Source organism: Microcaecilia unicolor, chromosome 7 (assembly GCF_901765095.1).
Source record: "Microcaecilia unicolor chromosome 7, aMicUni1.1, whole genome shotgun sequence".
NCBI classification, from domain to species: domain Eukaryota; kingdom Metazoa; phylum Chordata; class Amphibia; order Gymnophiona; family Siphonopidae; genus Microcaecilia; species Microcaecilia unicolor.
In genome coordinates, this window is record NC_044037.1 from 225,760,825 (window position 1) to 225,784,535 (window position 23,711).

Sequence of the window (23,711 nt, forward strand, 5' to 3'; positions counted from 1 at the left end):
GAAGGCCCCACTGAGGCTCGGGGGGCTCTAGCGTGTGGTGGTGGTGATGGGATGGGGAGGGCGGCAGGGTGGGGGGCCTCTGGGCCCCTTAGAGCCTCTGAGCCATCAGGCACTTCCCGGTTGACCGAATGTTCAGTCCACCCCTGGCGTTAGGCATGTGTTAGTGCCTAAAGCACCTTAGTATAAGGGTCCCTTAGGTCCCTGCATTCTGGTTGTTGTGGATCTCAGCCTCTCTTGTTTGTTTATATAATGTAAATGCCACTTACTGTCATTATTAGAGCCAGTTTCCATAACGCCATATGGAGGAGCCAAAAGTCCTGCCATATACTGTCGATATTTCTGGAAAAAAAAACATGCATGTGATAGAATCATTTAAATATCCTTAAGACTTATTAGTACAGTATTACCTTTCAATGTAGTCAAGGCCCCTGTCTCTTGCAGCATCCCAGAGGCAGGTTCTGCAACAAAGGCTAGAAAATTCTTTGGAAATTCTGCAGTACCATTGCTTTCATTTGCATATAGTTTACATTACCTATAATGCACAATTTGAAATTGTTTTCTTAGTACAACAATATATGAAAAATTTGATATGTGGTTTCTTTAACTGACCATGGGCATTAACCAATTGCAGGGCAATTTTCAAAATGCTTGATGTTATTCAATGCTAACCACAAAAGAAAACTCCAAAACAGGATTATAAAATACCCGCTAGCCAATAAATCCCGTGCATATGCCCAAAGGCAAATGTTCAAATTCCTCAAAATATTCTTTAAAGAAGTTAGATGGTATAAACGGGAGGAGCCCTCATATGTAAGGTTACACCATCAATGCAGCCTATAGGTTGGGCTGCCTGCTTAGGCTAAACATCTGTTTAATATAATCACAGGGTAACCTCCAAAACTAACAAATGTGCTTTGGTGCAATTGTGCAATAGTGCTTATTATAATCACACTCACAAAAGGTCTCTGGGGATCACACTGGAGCATGTTATTCTAATTTTCATATGGGCAGCTGGCTGAATATTTACACCTGTGATATTATGCGACCAGTTTCTCTGAAGTAAAGGAGACTAAAATGGGGGGGAACCCTTTATTTTCTATACAGCCCAACACGGGCTTACCACGCGGTATACAGGAAGTAGCGCCAGGCTACTGCAGCAGCCTGGCGGTACTTCCCACCCCTAGTGCGTGGTCATTTCCGGTGCTATAAAATGTGTTTATTTTTGTAGCGCCAGAGTGTACCTGGTGGAAATCGGGCAGTGCTGCATGCTGCCCAGTTACAGCTGGGTTAACACGGAAGCCCTTACTGCCACCTCAATGGGTGGCAGTAAGGGTTCCCCACCCCCCCACCCCAAAAAAAAATGGCAGTGTGGTAAGTGCTTTACTTGCTGTATGGCCATTTCCTGCAGGAAGGTGAGACTTCCCTTTTACTAGCTGCGGTAAAAGGGAGCCTTGGCACGCAGCTTCGTTAAAGGGGCCCTGAATATCTGGGTAGTCAGGCCACCTCTGCTTTTGCAGCCCAATGTATCCTCTTGTTTGACTTTTGCTATCCTTGCACCTCCATCTATGCTGCCACTTCCCTTTACTGCTCAGCAGGGGGCACTGAATTTTACAGGGTCACCAGGTTGCTAAGAGTTTTGAAAGGTCTTACTGGAAAGTGATACTTGTTTTAAAATCATAGACTAGGTAGCAACAGGTCCAGCAGCCCCGTGTGGGATCCTGATGTAAAACAGTATTGGCTGCCCTGCGTGGAAAAAGTTACAGTCTTGAGGCCAAATATAAAGCTGGGAAGAAAGATGTGACTCAATTGCTTTGTCTGAGGCCATGAAGTGAGGAAGAGTCTTGGTTTTTGTGTTTTTTTTAACTGTAAAGAAAGAGCAGTCTGGATAAGAGAAATGTCCCCATATAGGGCTAAAAAAAAAAAGAGAGTAGCAGTGAGGAGAAAATAGCAGCCTGGTGACCCTGTACAATTCAGTGCCCCCTGCTGAGCAGTAAAGGGAAGTGGCAACATAGATGGAGGTGCAAGGATAGCAAAAGCCAAACAAGAGGATACATTGGGCTGCACAAACAGAGATGGCTTGACTACACTGCACAGGGCCTTGCCGATGCGGTAAGCGGGGTAAGCACCGCAGGAGGGCGCCCACCTCTGGAGGGCGCCGCCGCGGTGCTTACCCTCGCCCCGCGCCACCGAGGCCTTTAAATCTTTTACTTGCAGTCGCAGCAGCATCTGTGAAAGCGGAGCGCTGCCGACGTCTCCCTTCCCTTTACGCTGTTGGTTCCCTCAGTGTCCCGCCTTCTAGAAGAAGGCGGGACACTGAGGGAACCAACAGCGCGAAGGGAAGGGAGACGTCGGCAGCGCTCCGCTTTCACAGACGCTGCTGCGACTGCAAGTAAAAGATTTAAAGGCCCCCAGGGCGCGCCGCGATCATCTTCACGGGGGGGGGCGCCAACTGTTCATCTGCGGGGGGGCGGCACAGACCCTTGGCACGGGCCTGACACTGCACAAAGCAGTGATGACAAACGTGGACACTTTCCCCTGATTTTCAAAGTCGCTGACCATCACCCACTGAATTTGACCCAGATATTCAGGGCCCCTTTAACGAAGCTGCGTGCTGAGGCTCCCTTTTACCGCAGCTAGTAAAAGGGAAGCCTCACCTTCCTGCAGGAAATGGCCATGCAGCAAGTAAAGCACTTGCCACACTGCCATTTTTTTAGGGGGGGGAAGGGGGGGAACCCTTACCGCCACCCATTGAGGTGGCAGTAAGGGCTCCCGTGTTACGAACTTCTATTCGTTCAGCCAGTGTTAAAGTCTTACAGTTCCGCCGTGACGACGACCCCGGTGTACGTTCTAACAACATTCTTTCGCTTATTCTGCCTGTGGCAGTTAAAGAGGCAGTAAATTTGAAATCTCATTGGTTGTCACGCGCCAATCGGCTTCCATATTCCATGCGCGCGCTTATGCGGAGTCTTTCCTGCAGAGGAGCGGTCTTGAACCATGCATATAAGCGAATCTTGCACTTATCAGTGGTGCGCTAAACCGAAGTTTGTCTCCATAGAAACTGATGGTGCCAAAAACGGCACCGAAGTATGGCATGCAGTTAAACAGAGCATGCGCTTTTTTGGCGTGCACTTAAATGAAATGAACTGTACTTAATTAGTCTTTTTAAATTTAGTTATAAAAGTTTTCCTAATCTTCCTCAAAGTTGTGCATCCTTAAGAAACCACTTTTAATTGTCTTGCTTCCACCTGACCCAGCGATGAATCAGTGCTCCTGCAGCTATCACAGCTGTTCTTCTCCTCACAAAGGTAGGCCAGCTGGCTTTTTCTCCCAGAATGCACATGTCACTTCCATGAAACATGCAGGGAACACCACAGGCTCAGAAACCGACAGCTGTCACTTCCAAGGATCTCTGTCCCCCACCTCCTGGCACACTAGTGCTGTGAGGGCAATCACAGCACATTTGTGTTTGAAGGAGAAACTTTCAAACGCAGGCTTTTACCAAAGATCAAGGACTGCCATATTAATTTGTTTCCACTACAGACAAAAAGAGACATTTTTAGCACTGGAACCAGATAAAGGTACACATATAGTAATAAATTCTATAAATAGCACCAAAAAATCAGAACCAAAAAAAGTGTTAAGTGCTATTCTATAAATGGCACTCAAAATTAGTCACCGTTTATAGAATAATGCCATTATGATCCACGCTAAGATAATATTACATCAGTGGCGTTCCTAGGGGGGGCCCCGGGTGCACGCCGCTGGGGGGGGGTGTCGTGCGCACCTGTCCTCCGTTGGTCCATGCTTCTTCTCTGCCCCGGAACAGGTTACTTCCTGTTCCGGGGCAGAGAAGAAGCATGGACCAATGGAGGACAGGCGCGCACGGCACCCCCCCAGCGGCGTGCACCCGGCGGGGGGGGGGTTCCTTCGCGGGGGTGTCCTTTCGCCGGGGGGGGGGTCCACGCTGCATCGGGGGGGGGGTGCTGCACCCTGGGGGCGGGGTGCATCGGTGATCCGTCCCGGGTGCCAGCCCCCCCCAGAAACGCCACTGTATTACATAAGAACATAAGAGTAGCCATACTGGGTCAGACCAATGGTCCATCTAGCCCAGTACCTGTTTCCAACAGTGGCTAAGCCAGGTCACAAGTACCTGGCAGAAACCCAAATCGTGGCAATATTCCATGCTACAAATACTAGGGCAAGCAGTTGCTTCCACGTGTCTGTCTCTATAGCAGACTATGGACTTTTCCTCCAGGAACTTGCCCAACCATTTTTAAACCCAGTTACGCTAACCACTGTTACCACATGCACCAGCAAAGAGTTCCAGAGCTTAACTATTCGTTGAGTGAAAAAATATTCCCTCTTATTTGTTTTAATAGTATTTCTATGTATCTTCCTTGAGCGTCCCCTTGTCTTTGTACTTTCAGAACAAGTAAAGAAATCGATTTACTTCTACTCGTTCTACACCACTCAGGATTTCGTAGACTGCAATCATATCTCCCTTCATCCATCTCTTTTCCAAGCTAAAGAGCCCTAATTTCTTTAGCCTTTCCTCATATGAGAGGAGTTCCATCCCCTTTATCATTTTGTTTGCTCTTCTTTGAACCTTTTCTAATTCCACTATATCTTTTTGGAGACATGACGACCAGAACAGAACGCAATACTCATGGTGCGGTCACCATGGAGCGATACAGAGTCATTATAGTATTTTCGGTCTTATTCACCATCCCTTTCCTAATAATTCCTAGCATCCTGTTTGCTTTTTTGGCCTCCACCGCACACTGAGCAGAAAATTTCAGCGTATTATCTAAAATGACGCTTAGATCATATTCTTGAGTACTGACTCCCTAGTATCACGTAACTATAATTTGGATTATTCTTTCCAATGTGCAACACCTTGCATTTGTCCACAATAAATTTAAACTGACATTTTGATACCCAGTCTTCCAATTTCTTAAGGGCTTCCTGCAATATTTCACTGTTCACATGTGTTTTAACAACTTTGAATAGTTTTGTGTCATCTGCAAATTTAATCACCTCACTCATCGTTCTGAGTTCCATATCATTTACAAATATGTTAAACAGCACCAGCCCCAGTACTGATCCCTGCGGCACTCCACTGTTCACCCTCCTCCATTGAGAGAAATGACCATTTAACCCTACCCTCTGTTTTCTGTCCAGTAACCATTTCCTAATCCAAACCAGAACCTTGCCTCTTAACCCATGACTTTTTAATTTTCTCAGGAGTCTGTCATATGGAATTTTATCAAAAGCTTTTTAAAAATCTAGAGTGGTGATAGGGAAGAAGCTGGAAACTACAGGCTGGTAAGCCTGACTTCGGTTACTGGAAAATTAATGAAAGCGATGCTGAAGGAAAGGATAGTGAATTTCCAGGAAGCCAATAAGTTGCAAAATCTGAGACTTAGCTGAAATTGGGTGGCGGAGCAGGTGGGGAGAAGAGGGGTTGGTGGTTGGGAGGCTAGGATAGGGGAGGGCAGACTTATACGGTCTGTACCAGAGCCGGTGATGGGAGACGGGATTGGTGGTTGGGAGGCGGGAAATACTGCTGGGCAGACTTATACGGTCTGTGCCTTGAAAAAGACAGGTACAAATTCAAGATATGAGTTTATCTTGGGCAGACTAGATGGACCATGCAGGTCTTTTTCTGCCGTCATCTACTATGTTACTATGTTACTATGTTACAACATGGTTTTACCAAAGGTAAATCGTGCCAAACAAATCTCATTGAATTCTTTGACTGGGTGACCGGAGAACTGAATCATGGACGCACTATAGACGTAATCTACTTAGATTTCAGCAAAGCTTTTGACACGGTTCCCCACAGGAGGCTCTTGAATAAACTTCACAGGCTAAACATAGGACCCGACGTGGTGAACTGGATTGGGAACTGGTTGACGGATAGACACCAGAGGGTGGTGGTTAATGGAATTCGCTCGGATGAGGGAAAGATGAATAGTGGAGTGCCTCAGGGATCGGTGCTGGGGCCGATTCTGTTCAATATATTTGTGTGTGAAATTGCCGAAGGGTTAGAAGGTAAAGTTTGCATTTTTGTGGATGATACTAAGATTTGTAACAGAGTGGACACCCAGGAGGGAGTGGAAAACATGAAAAAGGATCTGCAGAAGCTAGAAGAATGGTCTAAGGTTTGGCAATTAAAATCCATTGCGAAGAAATGCAAAGTGATGCACTTAGGGAGTAGAAATCCACGGGAGACGTATGTGTTAGGCGGTGAGAGTCTGATATGTATAGATGAGGAGAGGGATCTTGGGGTGATAGTATCTGAGGATCTGAAGGTGACAAAACAGTGTGACAAGGCGGTGGCCGTAGCTAGAGGGTTGCTGGGCTGTATATGGAGAGGTGTGACCAGCAGAAGAAAGGAGGTGTTGATGCCCCTGTATAAGTCATTGGTGAGGTCCCACCTGGAGTATTGTGTTCAGTTTTGGTTGGCCGTATCTTGCTAAGGATGTAAAAAGAATTGAAGCGGTGCAAAGAAAAGCTACAAAAATGGTATGGGATTTGCATTACAAGCAGTGGCGTAGCTTGGGTGGCAGGCCCACCCACTTTGAGCTCAGGCCCACCAGTAGCAGCACACCTATGATGTGGCTGGCAAAGATTCCCAAGCTGAAAACTCCCAACAACTATCCCTCCTGCATACCTTACAAATAGCAGATCTTCGCCTGCAGGACGCAGCGACTGATACACACTGCTCACACCGGCCCCAAAGCCTTCCCCTCTGACTTATTCCTGCCTATGCAGAAACAGGAAGCTGCATCAGTGGGAAGGATGCGGGGCCAACATGAGTACTGTGTATTAGTTGCTGCTTATGCCGGTGAAAATCTGCTATTTAAAAGGTGTGCAGGAGAGGGGGGATATTTGAGAGACCATATGGCATGCAGGCGAGAGAAGGAGAGACCAAATCACCTGTGGGATGGGGTAGGGTTCTTCTGCCCACCCATCCTGGGCCCAGGCCCATCCAAAATTGGGTGTCTGGCTACGCCCAAGATTACAAGACGTATGAGGACAGACTTGCTGACCTGAACATGTATACCCTGGAGGAAAGGAGAAACAGGGGTGATATGATACAGACATATTTGAAAGGTATTAATCTGCAAACAAACCTTTTCCGTAGATGAGAAGGCGGTAGAACTAGAGGACATGAAATGAGGTTGAAGGGGGGCAGACTCAAGAAAAATGACAGGAAGTATTTTTTCACGGAGAGAGTGGTGGATACTTGGAATGCCCTTCCACGGGAGGTGGTGAAGATGAAAACGGTAACAGAATTCGAAAATGCATGGGATAAACATAAAGAAATCCTGTTCAGAAGGAATGGATCCTCAGAAGCTTAGCGGAGATTGGGTGGCAGAGCCGGTGGAGGGAGGTGGGGCTAGTAGTTTGGAGGCGGGGCTAGTGCTCGGCAGACTTCTACAGTCTGTGCCCCTGAAAATGGCAGATACAAATCAAGGTCAGGTATACACATAAAGTAGCACATATGAGTTTATCTTGTTGGGCAGACTGGATGGACCGTACAGGTCTTTCTCTGTCGTCATCTACTATGTTACCATGTTACTATGTAAGTGATTTTTTCAGTACGGCCCCAAAACTCTGGAACTCTCTGCCAAATCATTTGCAACATTCCCAATTTCTTGATCAATTGAAAATTGATCTAAAAACATGTATTTTTCACTATCCCATAATCTATATACCCTTAATATTGAAGCACAGCAGGACTGCAGCAAGACTGGAAGGCAGGATAGGATACCTTATATTTTTACCCATCCTTTGCTTTACTATTACAAAATGGAGTTCACCCCCCACCCCTTTCCTAATGTGTACAGTATGTTTCATCAGGAATTGTCTACCCTTTAATTTTAGACTTTTCTTCTTTTTCTTCTAGTTTTAGATTGTAAACCGCCTAGCTGGAACTTCCTGTAGGCGGGATAGAAAATTTTAATAAACTTGAAACTTGAACCTTTAATCTATGGAATAAATCTTACAAATGCTCTCATTTGATCTTTTCCAGCAACGAAAAAATTGCTGAAACCTATCAAAAGGGACTTTATTTTCATGAGCCGCATTACCAGATAGCATTTACCACAGATGCCTCAAATGATGGTGGGGAAACCAGCTTGCACTCTCAAAGCACTCAATGGCTGTTGAACTTCAATAGAAAAACCCTGTATATCAATCACTTAGATTAAATGCAGTCTTCTTTTCTTAATGAACTTACTTATAATGCATTTACAATACAACTTCAAGAAAACATATGAAGAAAATACAAGTCAAACTGAGAAAAAAAACCACAAGTAAAAAGAATGGAACAAAACAAATTATTAATCACAAGGCTATCCAAATATCTTCTTTCTTATACTATGCAGATATCTCGATTCAATCAGCAAACATAAAATTACTGCATAAGTCTACTTCAATTACACTCTCCACCTTATAATTGAAAGAGAAAAACGCTTAGATTTCGACCCAAATCGGGAGATAGACGTTTATCTCACAAAAACGAATAAATCGGTATAATGGAAAGCCGATTTTGGACGTTTTCAACTGCACTCCATCGCGGAAGCGTACAAAGTTGACGGGGGCGTGTCGGAGGCGTGGCGAAGGTGGAACTGGGGCGTGGTTATCGGCCGAGGAGAGATGGACGCCTTTCGCCGATAATGGAAAAAAAGTATGCGTTTGTAGCTAGAATTTAGGGCACTTTTCCTGGACCCTGTTTTTTCCACAAATAAGGCCCCAAAAAGTGCCCTAAATGACCAGATTACCCCCAGAGGGAATCGGGGATGACCTCCCCTGACTCCCCCAGTGGTCACTAACCCCCTCCCACCACAAAAAATGATGTTTCACAACTTTTTATTTTCACCCTCAAATGTCATACCCACCTCCCTGGCAGCAGTATGCAGGTCCCTGGAGCAGTTGTTAGGGGGTGCAGTGGACTTCAGGCAGGTGGACCCAGGCCCATCCCCCCCCTACCTGTTACAATTGTGCTGCTTAATGCTTAGTCGTCCAACCCCCCCCAAACCCACTGTACCCACATGTAGGTGCCCCCCCTTCACCCCTTAGGGCTATAGTAATGGTGTAGACTTGTGGGCAGTGGGTTTTGAGGGGGATTTGGGGGGCTCAACACACAAGGGAAGGGTGCTATGCACCTGGGAGCTCTTTTACCTTTTTTTTTGTTTTTGTAAAAGTGCCCCCTAGGGTGCCCGGTTGGTGTCCTGGCATGTGAGGGGGACCAGTGCACTACGAATCCTGGCCCTTCCCACGAACAAATGTCTTGGATTTATTCGTTTTTTAGCTGGGCGCTTTCATTTTCCATTATCACTGAAAAACAAAAACGCCCAGCTCACAAATTGTCGAATAAAACATGGACGTCTATTTTTTTCGAAAATACGGTTCAGTCCGCCCCTTCACAGACCCGTTCTCGGAGATAAACGCCCATGGAGATAGACATTTTCGTTCAATTATGCCCCTCTCTATCATTTAGCGGACCATCAGAGGTGATCGTCCACTTAGAATACTCCCTGTTGTGAAAGCAGGTGAAACACCTTATTTCGTCATCAACTAAATGTCAGTCTCAAACTTCTTACTTTCTTTTCTTACCAAATAGTATTTGTTTTAATATTTTTTTATATTAATTTATATTAATTTGTCCAATAGTCATATTAACTTCTTCTTGTAAATAATATAGAACAAAAGACTCTGAACTAGAAATTAACATGCCATCTAAGTCACAATACAAGTGAAAGAAAAATTAATTACATTGGGCCTAATATTCAAAAAAGCTCATCACCTAAATTAAGCTCTTAAGTTCCTAAACTTGTTCTCATATTTTCAACCAAACATTGGAGCCTAAAGGGGGTAGTTATTGTGGTGTGTTAAAGTAATTGATCATATTACTAAAGTACTGGTTATTATTCTAGTTTTGTCTTTATTGCTGGAATCCCAGGTGAATAATTTGTATTAAAAAGTATTTTTTTTTAGACTCAAACAACTTAGGTTGATCTGCCAATGTTTAAGAAAAGATAGTTTTGGCCTTTTGGTACAGAATTTGATTTTACCACAAATAGATTATTGCAACTCTGTTTATATTAGGTTCTCGTCAAAATTGTTAAAATTATTCAACTCCTTCGGAATACAGCTGCTTAAACTTACAAAGAATGCCTTTCCCACATCCCTGACAATTTCCACATCTACTCATTCCCTACGCTCCCCCTCACACATTCTGGTCTTCTATTGCTGGTCTCCTCTACCACCCTCCCTCCTCCTGCTGTCAGTCATCTGGATGTCACACGTGCCTCTGCTTTCAGTTATATTGGTCCTATGCTCTGGAACTCAGTCCCACCCCCCCCCCCCCCCCGCAGATTCGTTCTGAACCCTCTCTCGATATTTCAGAACTGTACTCAAAAACCAATCTACTCAGATTGTTTTTTTCCATCTTTCAGTTAGTTGTCTTCTTGCTGTCTCTTTCCCAAATTTTGTATCTTTTTTAGCTCTAACTATCCATTGTTTTACATTATACCCCACTTAGAGATCATTGTTTTTGGACCCTTGCGGTATATCAAATTAATGATGATGATGATGATGAAAAGATTTATCAAGTCACTCTTGTATTTATAAGACTTCACTGGTTGCCAATAACTGCATGAATAGGGCCGGATTCAGTACATGGCACTCAGTGTTATTCTATAAAACACGTCAATAATTCATGTCTATGCGCTTAACTTACAGTATTCTGTCACTTACGTGTGTAATAGGGAGGCCTATCTATGCCATGCCCATACTTCACCCACATGTACAGTGGTGGAAATAAGTATTTGATCCCTTGCTGATTTTGTAAGTTTGCCCACTGACAAAGACATGAGCAGCCCATAATTGAAGGGTAGGTTATTGGTAACAGTGAGAGATAGCACATCACAAATTAAATCCGGAAAATCACATTGTGGAAAGTATATGAATTTATTTGCATTCTGCAGAGGGAAATAAGTATTTGATCCCCCACCAACCAGTAAGAGATCTGGCCCCTACAGACCAGGTAGATGCTCCAAATCAACTCGTTACCTGCATGACAGACAGCTGTCGGCAATGGTCACCTGTATGAAAGACACCTGTCCACAGACTCAGTGAATCAGTCAGACTCTAACCTCTACAAAATGGCCAAGAGCAAGGAGCTGTCTAAGGATGTCAGGGACAAGATCATACACCTGCACAAGGCTGGAATGGGCTACAAAACCATCAGTAAGACGCTGGGCGAGAAGGAGACAACTGTTGGTGCCATAGTAAGAAAATGGAAGAAGTACAAAATGACTGTCAATCGACAAAGATCTGGGGCTCCACGCAAAATCTCACCTCGTGGGGTATCCTTGATCATGAGGAAGGTTAGAAATCAGCCTACAACTACAAGGGGGGAACTTGTCAATGATCTCAAGGCAGCTGGGACCACTGTCACCACGAAAACCATTGGTAACACATTACGACATAACGGATTGCAATCCTGCAGTGCCCGCAAGGTCCCCCTGCTCCGGAAGGCACATGTGACGGCCCGTCTGAAGTTTGCCAGTGAACACCTGGATGATGCCGAGAGTGATTGGGAGAAGGTGCTGTGGTCAGATGAGACAAAAATTGAGCTCTTTGGCATGAACTCAACTCGCCGTGTTTGGAGGAAGAGAAATGCTGCCTATGACCCAAAGAACACCGTCCCCACTGTCAAGCATGGAGGTGGAAATGTTATGTTTTGGGGGTGTTTCTCTGCTAAGGGCACAGGACTACTTCACCGCATCAATGGGAGAATGGATGGGGCCTTGTACCGTACAATTCTGAGTGACAACCTCCTTCCCTCCGCCAGGGCCTTAAAAATGGGTCGTGGCTGGGTCTTCCAGCACGACAATGACCCAAAACATACAGCCAAGGCATCAAAGGAGTGGCTCAGGAAGAAGCACATTAGGGTCATGGAGTGGCCTAGCCAGTCACCAGACCTTAATCCCATTGAAAACTTATGGAGGGAGCTGAAGCTGCGAGTTGCCAAGCGACAGCCCAGAACTCTTAATGATTTAGAGATGATCTGCAAAGAGGAGTGGACCAAAATTCCTCCTGACATGTGTGCAAACCTCATCATCAACTACAGAAGATGTCTGACCGCTGTGCTTGCCAACAAGGGTTTTGCCACCAAGTATTAGGTCTTGTTTGCCAGAGGGATTAAATACTTATTTCCCTCTGCAGAATGCAAATAAAGTCATATACTTTCCACAATGTGATTTTCCGGATTTAATTTGTGATGTGCTATCTCTCACTGTTACCAATAACCTACCCTTCAATTATGGGCTGCTCATGTCTTTGTCAGTGGGCAAACTTACAAAATCAGCAAGGGATCAAATACTTATTTCCACCACTGTATGCTCCCCCTTGCATTTTCACTTTAACCCTTGGATTCTATATATGACACCCAGATTTGCACACTCAAGTTTGTGCAAGAGCCTAAGATGCATGCACAAATTAATTGAGCAATGATCCCTTAACTAACAACCAAATACTGAAATAAAAATAAGGAATGGCTCCCAACTCTACTAGCGCACAACTCAAAAAGGGGCATTTCAGCAAGCATAATTCTGGCACTTAAAGTTAGGTATGGGGAATTGGCACTATGCACTTCTCTATAAAGGACACATGCTTTTTATAGACTTGTGTTTGGCGCTGATTTTTTCCGGGTGCCAAATTTTGAGCACCATCTATAAGTACATAAGTACATAAGTATTGCCATACTGGGAAAGACCAAAGGTCCATCAAGCCCAGCATCCTGTTTCCAACAGTGGCCAATCCAGATCACAAATACCTGGCAAAAAGTACAAAACATTTTATACTGCTTATCCCAGAAATAGTGGATTTTCCCCAAGTCCATTTAATAACGGTCTATGGACTTTTCCTTTAGGAAGCCGTCCAAACCTTTTTTAAACTCTGCTAAGCTAACCGCCTTTACCACATTCTCTGGCAACAAACAGAGTTTAATTACACATTGAGTGAAGAAAACTTTTCTCCAATTCATTTTAAATTTACTACATTGTAGCTTCATCGCATGCCCCCTAGTCCTAGTATTTTTGGAAAGCGTGAACAGACGTTTCACATCTACCCGTTCAACTCCACTCATTATTTTATAGACCTCTATCATATCTCCCCTCAGCCACCTTTCTCCAAGCTGAAGAGCCCTAGCCGCTTTAGGTGTTTTGTTCACATAAGTTATAGATTTGCGCCTAGGACGTATGTATGTAAATGCACATTTACGTATGTAAATGCTATTATTCTGTAACCTATGTGCACAAATGCTGCTTACCTTTAGCTGCTAAGTTAAAGAATGAGGGGGACTGAGGCAGAAAAAGAACAAAAAATTCAGCAAAAGGGCTAGAGTATCAAACTGACCATCCTCTTCTAGGTGCCACTTTCACTTTCTAAAAGCAACAGTCTATACTGTGAAGATATTCAGCCATTTCATACAAACAGAAAAGTTTTAATTCAAAGAGATAACAAAGTTTCACATATTACATCAAGTAACAGGAAGCTCCATGGCCTCTCTTTCTATGTTCAAAAGCAATGAGACTCTAGGGCTGGACAATATCCATCAAGCCCTTCATCAGAAAACTCACGTCTCATGTATCCAAAATTGCTTGGCGAATAAGCTAAGGGGCCCTTTTACTAAGCTGCAGTAAAAGGGGGCCCTAGCACACTTCAAAAACACACACTGAGGCACCCTTTTACCGCAGCGGGTAAAAGGCTGTCTGCGGAAGTCTAACGAGGCTGCTGCTTGAACTCTCGGCAGCCATTTTGAAGCAGTGCAAGGAGCAAGAAAGTCTGTGGATACGCCAGGCAGGAAAGAGGGGGCTCTTTCCTGCCCTGAAGAGGTCACTAGACCACCAGGGCACCACACTAAGGTAAAGGAGGGGAGGGGAGGATAGGACACCCTGAGACCTGCCTGCCTGCCCGCCAGCCTGCCCATTCATCTGCAAATCCAGACAAACGGGAAGGCTGGCAAAATCCGCCTGGATGCTCAACCGTGTCCTCAAAAAGAGGACAAGTCCAAGTAAAACTGGATGTATGGTAAACCTACACTACCCTAACATTACCCAGATGCTAGTGGCGATCCTCCCCTAATGTTATCCAGACGTTAGTGGCGATATTCAGACTGCTAACTGGATAGCTATGTTATACGGCAGCCTTTTCCCCTAACATTATCCAGATAGCTGATTAGCAGTCTGAATACTGCCGTTAACTGGATATCCTCAGGCTCCACCCAAGCTCTACCACCCGTCAGCCCTAGCATTATCCAGATAGGGCTGAATTCAGTAAATGGCACCCAAATTTGGATGCCAAAAAAAAAATTAGCCCTATGCACTATTCTATAAACATTGCTCTGAGTTGGACGCTGCTTATATTGTAGCGCTTAGCGCCAGGATCCGCACTCAAATTTGGACACAAGGATTGACACCAAGTGAAACCTGGTGTACATTGTCAGTGCAGATCTGCAGTATTCTATAACACTGTGTTCCAATTCTAGGAACACCCCTGACCTGCCCTTGCCCCCCACGGCCACACTCCCTTTTTGGATCTGTGCTTAAAAATGTATGCATGCATCTTTAAAGAATACCAAACTAGGAAGATGTACACATCAGTGCAAACTGTCAATTATCATCAATAATTGCTGATTAGCAGCCAATGATTGGCATGAATTGGCTCATTATTCAATTAAATTGCATGTGCCTAAATTTATGTGCACAATTTTAAGCACCATTTATAGAATTTGGGATATAGTGCTGAGGCAGTCAGAAGAAATTTTCAGTTATTGACTCTGAATATCCTTCTTACTGACATTTACCTGGACAAGTGTCTTTGATTATGAACACAACAATTGCAAAGGCCAGAAAACGATACGCAGATACTTAACTGGAAAGTTATATCAAATGACTGTCAGTTTAATGAAAAGATCAGTTGCACAAATCCTTCCCCCCTGGATTTTCCTTTTCCTAGGACACACCACTCTGAAGTATGATAATCCCTTATGAATCTGGAAAGCTGCCATTCCCCACAGCTGCAGCTCTAGACCTTACCAGCAACAGCTAGAATAAAGGCAGAGCTCTGGAGATTACTTCACTATAGCTGCATGCAGTTTCCAGTCAGCTGGAGTGAATTCTGCCATTGAAGAGTATTCAACTTTCTACAGAAAATGACGGCAGATAAAGACCATCCTATCCAGTCTGCCCATCCACACCAAATGTTCAACTCTACAACCCCTTCTTCTCCCTCAAATTTCCTGATATTTCATCAAAGTTAACACGTCATGAAATCGATTCCTGTGTGTAGCTAAAGCAAAAATGTGTATACATTTTAACCAAAATCCAGAAAAAGACCGCTTTTTCTAGAACAGCATTTTTTTTTACCCTATAGTTTTTGTTCTCTCACTCACCTTCTGTTTTCTAACTATGCGAGGAACACATAGAAAAAAAAACCAAACTAGATAAAGCTTCGTCGAGGGCTAAATCATCAACACTGAAAATGCCACTTAAATTCACCCAGAGTGCACTGGGGCACACATATCTCAGCACATATATGTTCAAACTCAACAAGTAAACTCTTATCTTAGATCTCCTGTGCTGAGCTGCTCCCTGGCACTGCACCTTTACCTCATATTAGGTGTTACTCTGAGGATGAACATGAGAACTTGCCTGTGATTTTTCCTGCTAAGCACAACAAATGTCATCAGTGCAGCAGTCTAACTTTAATCTTCAAACTCAAGGCCAAAAAAGTAACCACAGCATGATGCTTTGGATAAGAAATACAAGAGTTCTTTTACTAAGCTGCACTAAAAAGTGGACAGCGCTATCAGGTTAACTTCTGGGTAGAGGCATCAGGCTTACTAGTGTCCCTCCCCCCTCCCACCCGTGAAGGCCTGACCAAGGCTCAGCCTCCCACTTCCCACCAACCATCCCACAGGCAATGGAGTAAAGCTACATGCTGGTGATAAAGGACATAGATGTAAAATCTCCTTGGAAATTTTAACTAGGAAGCATATTTTTACATCTTTTCTAGACTATTTTTATTTATTTGGATTTAGCTCTGCACATTTCAATAGTAGATTACCCCATTGCCCACCAATATTACTTCAGAAATACCCTGATCACTCTTACCTAACACTTCTCATTAGCCCACCATAACCTCTTCTGCACAATCCATGTACTCTGTGAACTCTGAAATATCTTTCTGAAAAGGTATTTGCTGCTTAAAATTAACTGCGATCTAGCAAGAACTGTATAGTGGAGAATTAGGAAATGTAGCTTCATGAGTGACAAGAACTGGAAACTAAAAGCACTTGATTTCATTAAATCAACTATCTGTTTCTATAGGGGGCAATGTTATAACAGGACTACTATACAAATTTCCAAAGATGCCCATACTTTATGGCTATTGCACAAAGGTGCATATGTGCCTTTAGACTCACACAAGTACCTCCCTCCACCCCCTCCATACCACACAAAAGTTCCTGTACAAATTTACACCTGCTCCAAGGCAAATGCAAATATGTGCAGGTAATCCATGCATGCAAACACATTTTTTAATAATGCATGTGCCTACATTCCTACTCTCTCTGCTAAAACCATTTGCTGTAATCCTGCCTCAGTCTGAATGAGTGGATTTGTTCCCCTACCCTGCCCCATTTTCCCCTACCTAGTCCAATCCCCTCCCTTCCCCAATTTCCCTCTTATTCCTTCTCCTTCTCCTCCTCCCCTCCTCTTTTTCCCTTTCTTTGTCTTCCTTCCCCTCTTTCACCTCTGTCTTGTCTGGCCTCATATCTTGGGGTTCCTCTCTTTCTTTCTTCTCTTCCCTCTCTTTTCTTTCTTCACTCCTCTTCCTCGTTTCTATTTGTATTGTGTACTGCTATGCTGCACTAATAGTGCTAAAAGTGGTATATCAAGCCTTTACAAAAGAACATAGGAGTAGCTGTACTGGGTCAGACCAATGGTCCATCTAGCCCAGTATCCTGTTTTCCAAACAGTGGCCAAGCCAGGTCACAAGTACCTGGCAGAAACCCAAATCGTGGCAACAGTCCATACTATAAATCCCAGGGCAAGCAGTTGCTTCACATGTCTGTCTCACTAGCAGACTATGGACGTTTCCTCCAGGAATTTGTCCAAACCTTTTTTAAACCCAGATACACTAACCACTGTTACCACACCCTCCGTCAAAGAGTACCAGAGCTTAACTATTCGTTGCTTATCATATGATAAATGTGGGAGATATTCCATGTAGGTATTTAAGCATCCCTGTCATAAGTGCACAGGACGGAGTCTCTTCAATTGAAAAGGAAGCTCTGGAATAAAGGGGCATAGGATGAAGGTGAAAGGGGACAGACTCAGGAGTAACCTGAGGAAATACTTCTTCATAGAAAGGATAAAGAATGTCAGTGGAGGTGGTGGAGATGAAAACTGTAACTTAATTCAAGAAAGCTTGGGACAAGTACATAGGATCTCTAAGGCAGAGGAAGAGATAGAGAATGGTATGGATGGGCAGACCGAATAGGCCATACGGTCTTTATCTGCCTTCTATTTTCTGTTTTTCTATAAAAGCAGGCATTAGGTTTCTGTGCGTGTACTGCTTACATGTGTACATCCCCCTTGCAATTTCTTGAAAGGTATTTTATTTATTTATTTATTTATTTATTTATTTAAAAGTCTTCTATTCCGCTTAATCCATATTTCTTAGCAGATCACATAAGTACATACATAATATAAAAACAGACCAGACTCACAGCTGAAGTAAAAAGGCCCTGCGGTAGTGGCAGGGGCCGTTTTTCCAGATCAGGGCCCTTTTTCCCGCAGTGGGTAAAAAGCCCCTAAAAAATGGTCATGCGGTAAGATTACTATGAGCGACAATGTGGCGGGAAGCACTTACCGCCACCCACTGAGGTGGCAGTAAGGGCTCCTGCGGTAGAATTTACAAAAATATTTTTATTGCGCTGGAAATGGTGTGCACTTGAGGAGGAACTACCACTAGAAGCCACGTTGGGCCGGCGGTAGTTCCGGGTTGCCACGCGGCAACCCTTTAGTCAAAGGGCCCCTATATTTCTACACTTAAGCAGATAAGACAAATCAATCCATTAAAAGATAATCACTAAAAAATAATTAATTACCCCAACCAAAAGCATGCGTAAACAACATTTTAAGCTCCCTTTTAAATTCTTCAAAATCTTTGATGTTCCTAATTCTAAGAGGAAGCTTACTCCAATATGCTGGTCCTGCAATATAAAATATCTTATTTCTATATTCATCAGAACTTATAACATAGTGAGATGGAATATTAAGTAACTGTTGGGTTCCTGATTTTAACAAACGATTTGGCTGATAAACATGAAGCCTAACTGCCAAACTCTTTGAGACCCGTTGTCCCGATATTTTAAAAACCAAAGAATAAGCAACCGATGCAAACTTTTCAATACAGGAGTAATACGTTCAAAACTGCTGGTCCCCATCAGAGCACTGAGCTTTGTGCTATTTGTAATGCTTTAATCTGAGTCCTCTGGATTCCTAGCAATAACGAATTAGCATAATCAAAACAAGGAGTTATTAAACTTTGCCACAACAGTTCTAATATTATTCTTAATATGCAGAAAATGCTTTAAGACATTTCTCCTAAGCTGTAATACGCAAACTACAGCAGACGTAGAAATATTTTAATTGGCAAAGCACTTATTCCACACTTACTAAGCTAGAGTTTCATCAGAAGCCACCTCACACCACCATGTGAGCGAGGTTTACAAAAATAATGATTGCAGATTTCATGTTTATTCCACACTTGATATATGCCCCTTTTTATCAAGCTGCGCTAATGGCTACTGGTGCGGTAATGCCAACAAAGCCCATTCACTTTGAATGGGCTCCGTCGGCATTGACGCACGGCTTGATAAAAGGGGGCCATACTGCCTTTCTGTAGATACAGTCAAAGCAGTTTACATATACCATATTTGCAGGACTTTTCTGTCCCTAATAGGCTCACAGTCTAAGATTATTTTGTATCCGGGGCAATGGAAGGTTAAGGGGCCCTTTTACTAAGCAGCGGTAAAAAGTGGCCTGCGGTAGTGTAGGCGCGTGAATTGGGCATGCTCCGGGCCAGTTTTTACCGCATCTACAAAAATAGGGCTTTATTTAATGGGATGGGAAAAAGGCCTGTGGTAAAAATGAAACCAGCGTGATCCCAAAACCGGCCTGAGCCCTTAACGCCACCCACTGATCTAGTAGTAAAGGCTCCCATGCTACACGCACGGTGACCGATCGGCATGTGCCAAGTGCTGATTACCGCCAAAACTGGTGCATGTACGAGGAAATAAATAAAGAAGTCATCCACGCATTATGGGCACGCACCAAATCTGAAATTACCGCCAGGAGGGCATGCTGGCCTGGCGGTAGTCTCATTTGGGTGCGCGCTGCATGCACGTAGAGCCTATTGCGGCTTAGTAAAAGGGCCCCTAAGTGACTTGCCCAGGGTCACAAGGAGCTGCCATGGGAATCAAATCCAGTTCTCCAGGATCTCAACCCACTACCCTAACTGTTAGGCAGCAGTGGGAATTGAGCAGTTTCCTAGGTCCAAAACCCACTGCACTAACCATTAGTCCACTCTCCACTCAGAAAATCATCCAAATTTGATTTGAGGAAACCAATAAACAAAGAAATTACAGGGTCATCAAACTCTGAGGTCCTGCAGTTATTTTGTTACATTACTACTAATTATGTAGGATACCTTTCTCTACTAAGGCTCTATTTCTCACCTTCTTCAGGAGCTGTCTGTCCCCAAAACAAAGTTCTCCTTGACCTCAAACATATTCACACATTTTATCTGAGCACAAAATTGAACAATGGCAACATCTGTTATCGCTAGTTTAGTTAAATGCATTTTCATCTATGCTCAGCACGAACACCAACAATTCAACACATCATTCATCAGATCCAGAGGTCTTGATTTAACGTCAATTCATTGTGCAGAACTGTTAAAGAATCAAAGCCATTGAAACTCTCCATTAAGGCTGGACCACAGTGCAGACAGGAATAGTGATTGTGCTCTAGCAGGTCAGGATAGCTGGCAATTAACATCTGTATTTATCACCTCCAGAGCTGGAGAATGTAAATCATTAACTCATAAATGATATTAGTATTAAAAAAATCCAGTTTCAAAATAAACAAGTTCATCGGCAAGGTTTCTCATCTAGAATTTCTTAGAAAAACTAAATAATGACTGAATTCCAAGGACCTGAAGGCTGGCTGGCTGTTTGCAGAACAGCTATGAAACTTGAAATAACTGTGCAAGTATTAAATGAAATGAATGTCGGATCAATCCAAACAGCAAGGTTTATTACTGTTTTGTCTACTTTAGCACTAATACGGTATCTGAATACATCGTGCTTTACACACACAAGTACATAAGTAATGCCACACTGGAAAAAGACCAAGGGTCCGTCGAGCCCAGCATCCTGTCCACGACAGCGGCCAATCCAGGCCAAGGGCACCTGGTGAGCTTCCTAAACGTACAAACATTCTATACATGTTATTCCTGGAATTGTGGATTTTTCCCAAGTCCATTTAGTAGTGGTTTATGGACTTGATCTTTAGGAAACCGTCTAACTCCTTTTTAAACTCTGCTAAGCTAACTGCCTTCACCACGTTCTCCAGCAACGAATTCCAGAGTTTAATTATGCGTTGGGTGAAGAAAAATTTTCTCCGATTTGTTTTAAATTTACTACACTGTAGTTTCATCGCATGCCCCCTAGTTCTAGTATTTTTGGAAAGCGTGAACAGACGCTTCACATCCACCTGTTCCATTCCACTCATTATTTTATATACCTCTATCATGTCTCCCCTCAGCCGTCTCTTCTCCAAGCTGAAAAGCCCTAGCCTCCTTAGTCTTTCTTCATAGGGAAGTCGTCCCATCCCCGCTATCATTTTAGTCGCCCTTCGCTGCACCTTTTCCAATTCTACTATATCTTTCTTGAGATGCGGCGACCAGTAGATATATCTTACTGTATTATTTAAAACCTACAGTTCTAGTACAATTTTGCCACTCCTGCCTATAAGTAAAACAAGCTGATGGTAAAAACATAAAAAATATCCCTCCACCAGGACATTAATCTATTTCCTTAATTTATACATTAGCATGAAGAAAATTATCATGATTATAATCATAGCCTCTGGTTTGGGCAGATTAAGGGTAGATTCTACAGTAAAGTTTATAAACTTCTGTGGCAATTATGCAGCACAGTTACATAAAATGCATATTTTACATATTAAATTATGTAAATTTTATTTTATACAAATAAAATAGTTTACTGACATTTCTTCCATATGTGGATAATTTTTGTAATCTTTTTTTGAGGTGAGAAAGGATCTTAGGGATCAATGAAGGAAAGGGAGAGGGACAGAGAATAAGGAGAGAGGAGAAGGAGATCTGGAAGATGGAGAGACAGAGGGAGAGAGGGGATGTAGGAAGAAGGAGAAGGAATCTTAGAGGGTTGGAAGACAGCAGATGGGAGAGGAGCACGAAAAAGAGAGGGAACAGGGAGGAAAGGTAAGAGGGAGGAGAGGGAAGGGGAAAGATAGGTAGGAAAGAGAAGGGGATCGTGGATGGTGAAGAAGAAAGTGGGATGGTGGTCTGCTCTTTCATCAGGGCTAGCAGAACGTGAGCAGGGTATGCACGGCTGTTTGGAACAGCGCGGGGCTTTCAATCATCTGCCCATTGGTGATCTAAGAAGGATACAAGATACAGGGCTTTGAGCTTCTTCCTCTTCCTCTGCTGTATTGGATCACAGAGAATTTGAACTGTGCAGTTCAAAACTCAACAGTCTGGCCTCAGGAAACCGAGAGGAAGCAGCCCAATATTCTATGATATTCTTTTTCCAATTGCCAAGCTAGGATGGGCTGCCAAGATAGAAGTGGGAGAGAAGCACAGACCATTTGTATTTCTGCCTTCACTCTCCCATTGCTATTTCACGAAGAACTGGAAATTCCCAGCAAGGGTCAGGTTTTGTGGCCCTTCCTACAATTACAGAATTATGGAGACCAGGGCTCTAGAGTCGGTACAGTACCAAACCTTTAATTCTGATTTTTCTATTTTTCTACTGTCCAACGTTAGGCTTTAAATTCTGACTTCAACTCCACAGCCCTGATGGAGACTGGGAGCACTGATTATAATGTTTGCCCCAGTCCCCAAATCAGGTTTCATTCCAAGCTGGTGTAAAGCAAAGGTAAGTGATTTATGATTTACAGTTTATGATTAAAACAGAACACAGCGCTTTCCAACACAATAAAATCAACATAAAATATTAGAAAGGAACTCTTACACCATAATAGGAAAGAACCTAAGACAGTCTTTCAAGAAACAATTACTCACCACCAACCAAAGCCATTAATTATAAAGTGTAGATACTCTTATTGAGAAATGGTCTATTCTCCTGGTTCTGTTGTTGAAAAGCAGCAATAAAGTAGAATAATGATTTCAATTTTTTCAAATAGCATTCAGCATGAGAACTCTAGGGAGTTTATTCCAGAATGCAAGTTCTAAATAAAAAAAAATGCACTTGCACGAGTGGATTCCCAATGGCCTTGTGACAACCCAGGAACTAACAATCTATGCTCTGATGTGGATCTTAACACTCTTCCAGGGAGATCAGGTAGTACTAGCTGAATAAGGTATAACAGTACCGCCTCATGAAACACTCTGTGGGCCAATGCCATTAACTTAAATTCATATCTATAACACCACATAGATGATATTCAACCGGCCGAGTCTAATTAACTTTATCCAGTTATTTATTCCGAAACAGAACCAAAGTTGTCTAGTTAACTTTAGATCTGCTATTTGTGCAACTCACATTAACCAGTTAAATTTAACCAGACAGTTCTGAATATCAACCTAGCCTAGTTATCAACGATAACCCACCACTGACATACCTCAAACACTACCTCTATGACCATAGCTAAATTTTAGCCAGTCAAAAATAAAATCAGAGGGGGAAAGGGAGTTTTCAAATGCAGTAAGTAACTTCCTCAGTGATGTGAACAAATTCTTAGAATAACTGACCTCATATTGAATAAGGTATATGTTTATATTTACGTTTATTTCTTTACTTGATATGACGCCTTTACATAGGTGAAGTCAAAGTGGTTTACATACAATAATGAAAGAGGGAAAGGAAATCCATACATGAAAGTAAAGGGAGCATGCACATCAAAGAAACAGTATTCAAACACAGCAAATATCACCAAAAAAATATCATTTATCACATAGTCGCTGCCAGTCAAGTTAGCCCAGAGTGGTGCCAAAGGCCAATTTGAAAAAGTGAGCTTTGAGGGATGTTTTAAATCTGGGGAGTGAAAGCTCAAAGTGAAGTGAGGGGGGGGGGGGCAGAAGGTCTTTCCAGAGTTTAGGGGCCACAAAAAAGAAGGCAGTGATCCTAGTGATTTGTAGCGTGTGAACCAGACGGGAAGAAGAAGAAGGCAATGGCCGTCTAGAGAGCAAACAGAGTGAACTGGCCGGTTAAATTGCCTGTTTGGGGCTAACTAGTCATTTTCAGCAGCTCTGACTAGTTGGCACTTAAAGCAAAACCGGCTATTTGGGGGCATAGTCGGCACTTGGCTGGTTAAGTGCTGATATTTAGGGCCAGA

The 23,711-nt window shown here is 43.3% G+C and overlaps 1 protein-coding gene across 1 annotated transcript in view; it reads right to left on the minus strand.

Moving 5' to 3' along the window:
* RAPGEF4 (Rap guanine nucleotide exchange factor 4) overlaps positions 1–23,711 on the minus strand; it is a 298,747-nt gene that overhangs the window by 184,669 nt on the left and 90,367 nt on the right. The window contains exon 4 of the mRNA XM_030210347.1: positions 267–339. Within this exon, the coding sequence (XP_030066207.1) occupies positions 267–324 (58 nt within the window). The 5' untranslated portion in view covers positions 325–339. The remainder of the gene's footprint in view (positions 1–266; positions 340–23,711) is intronic.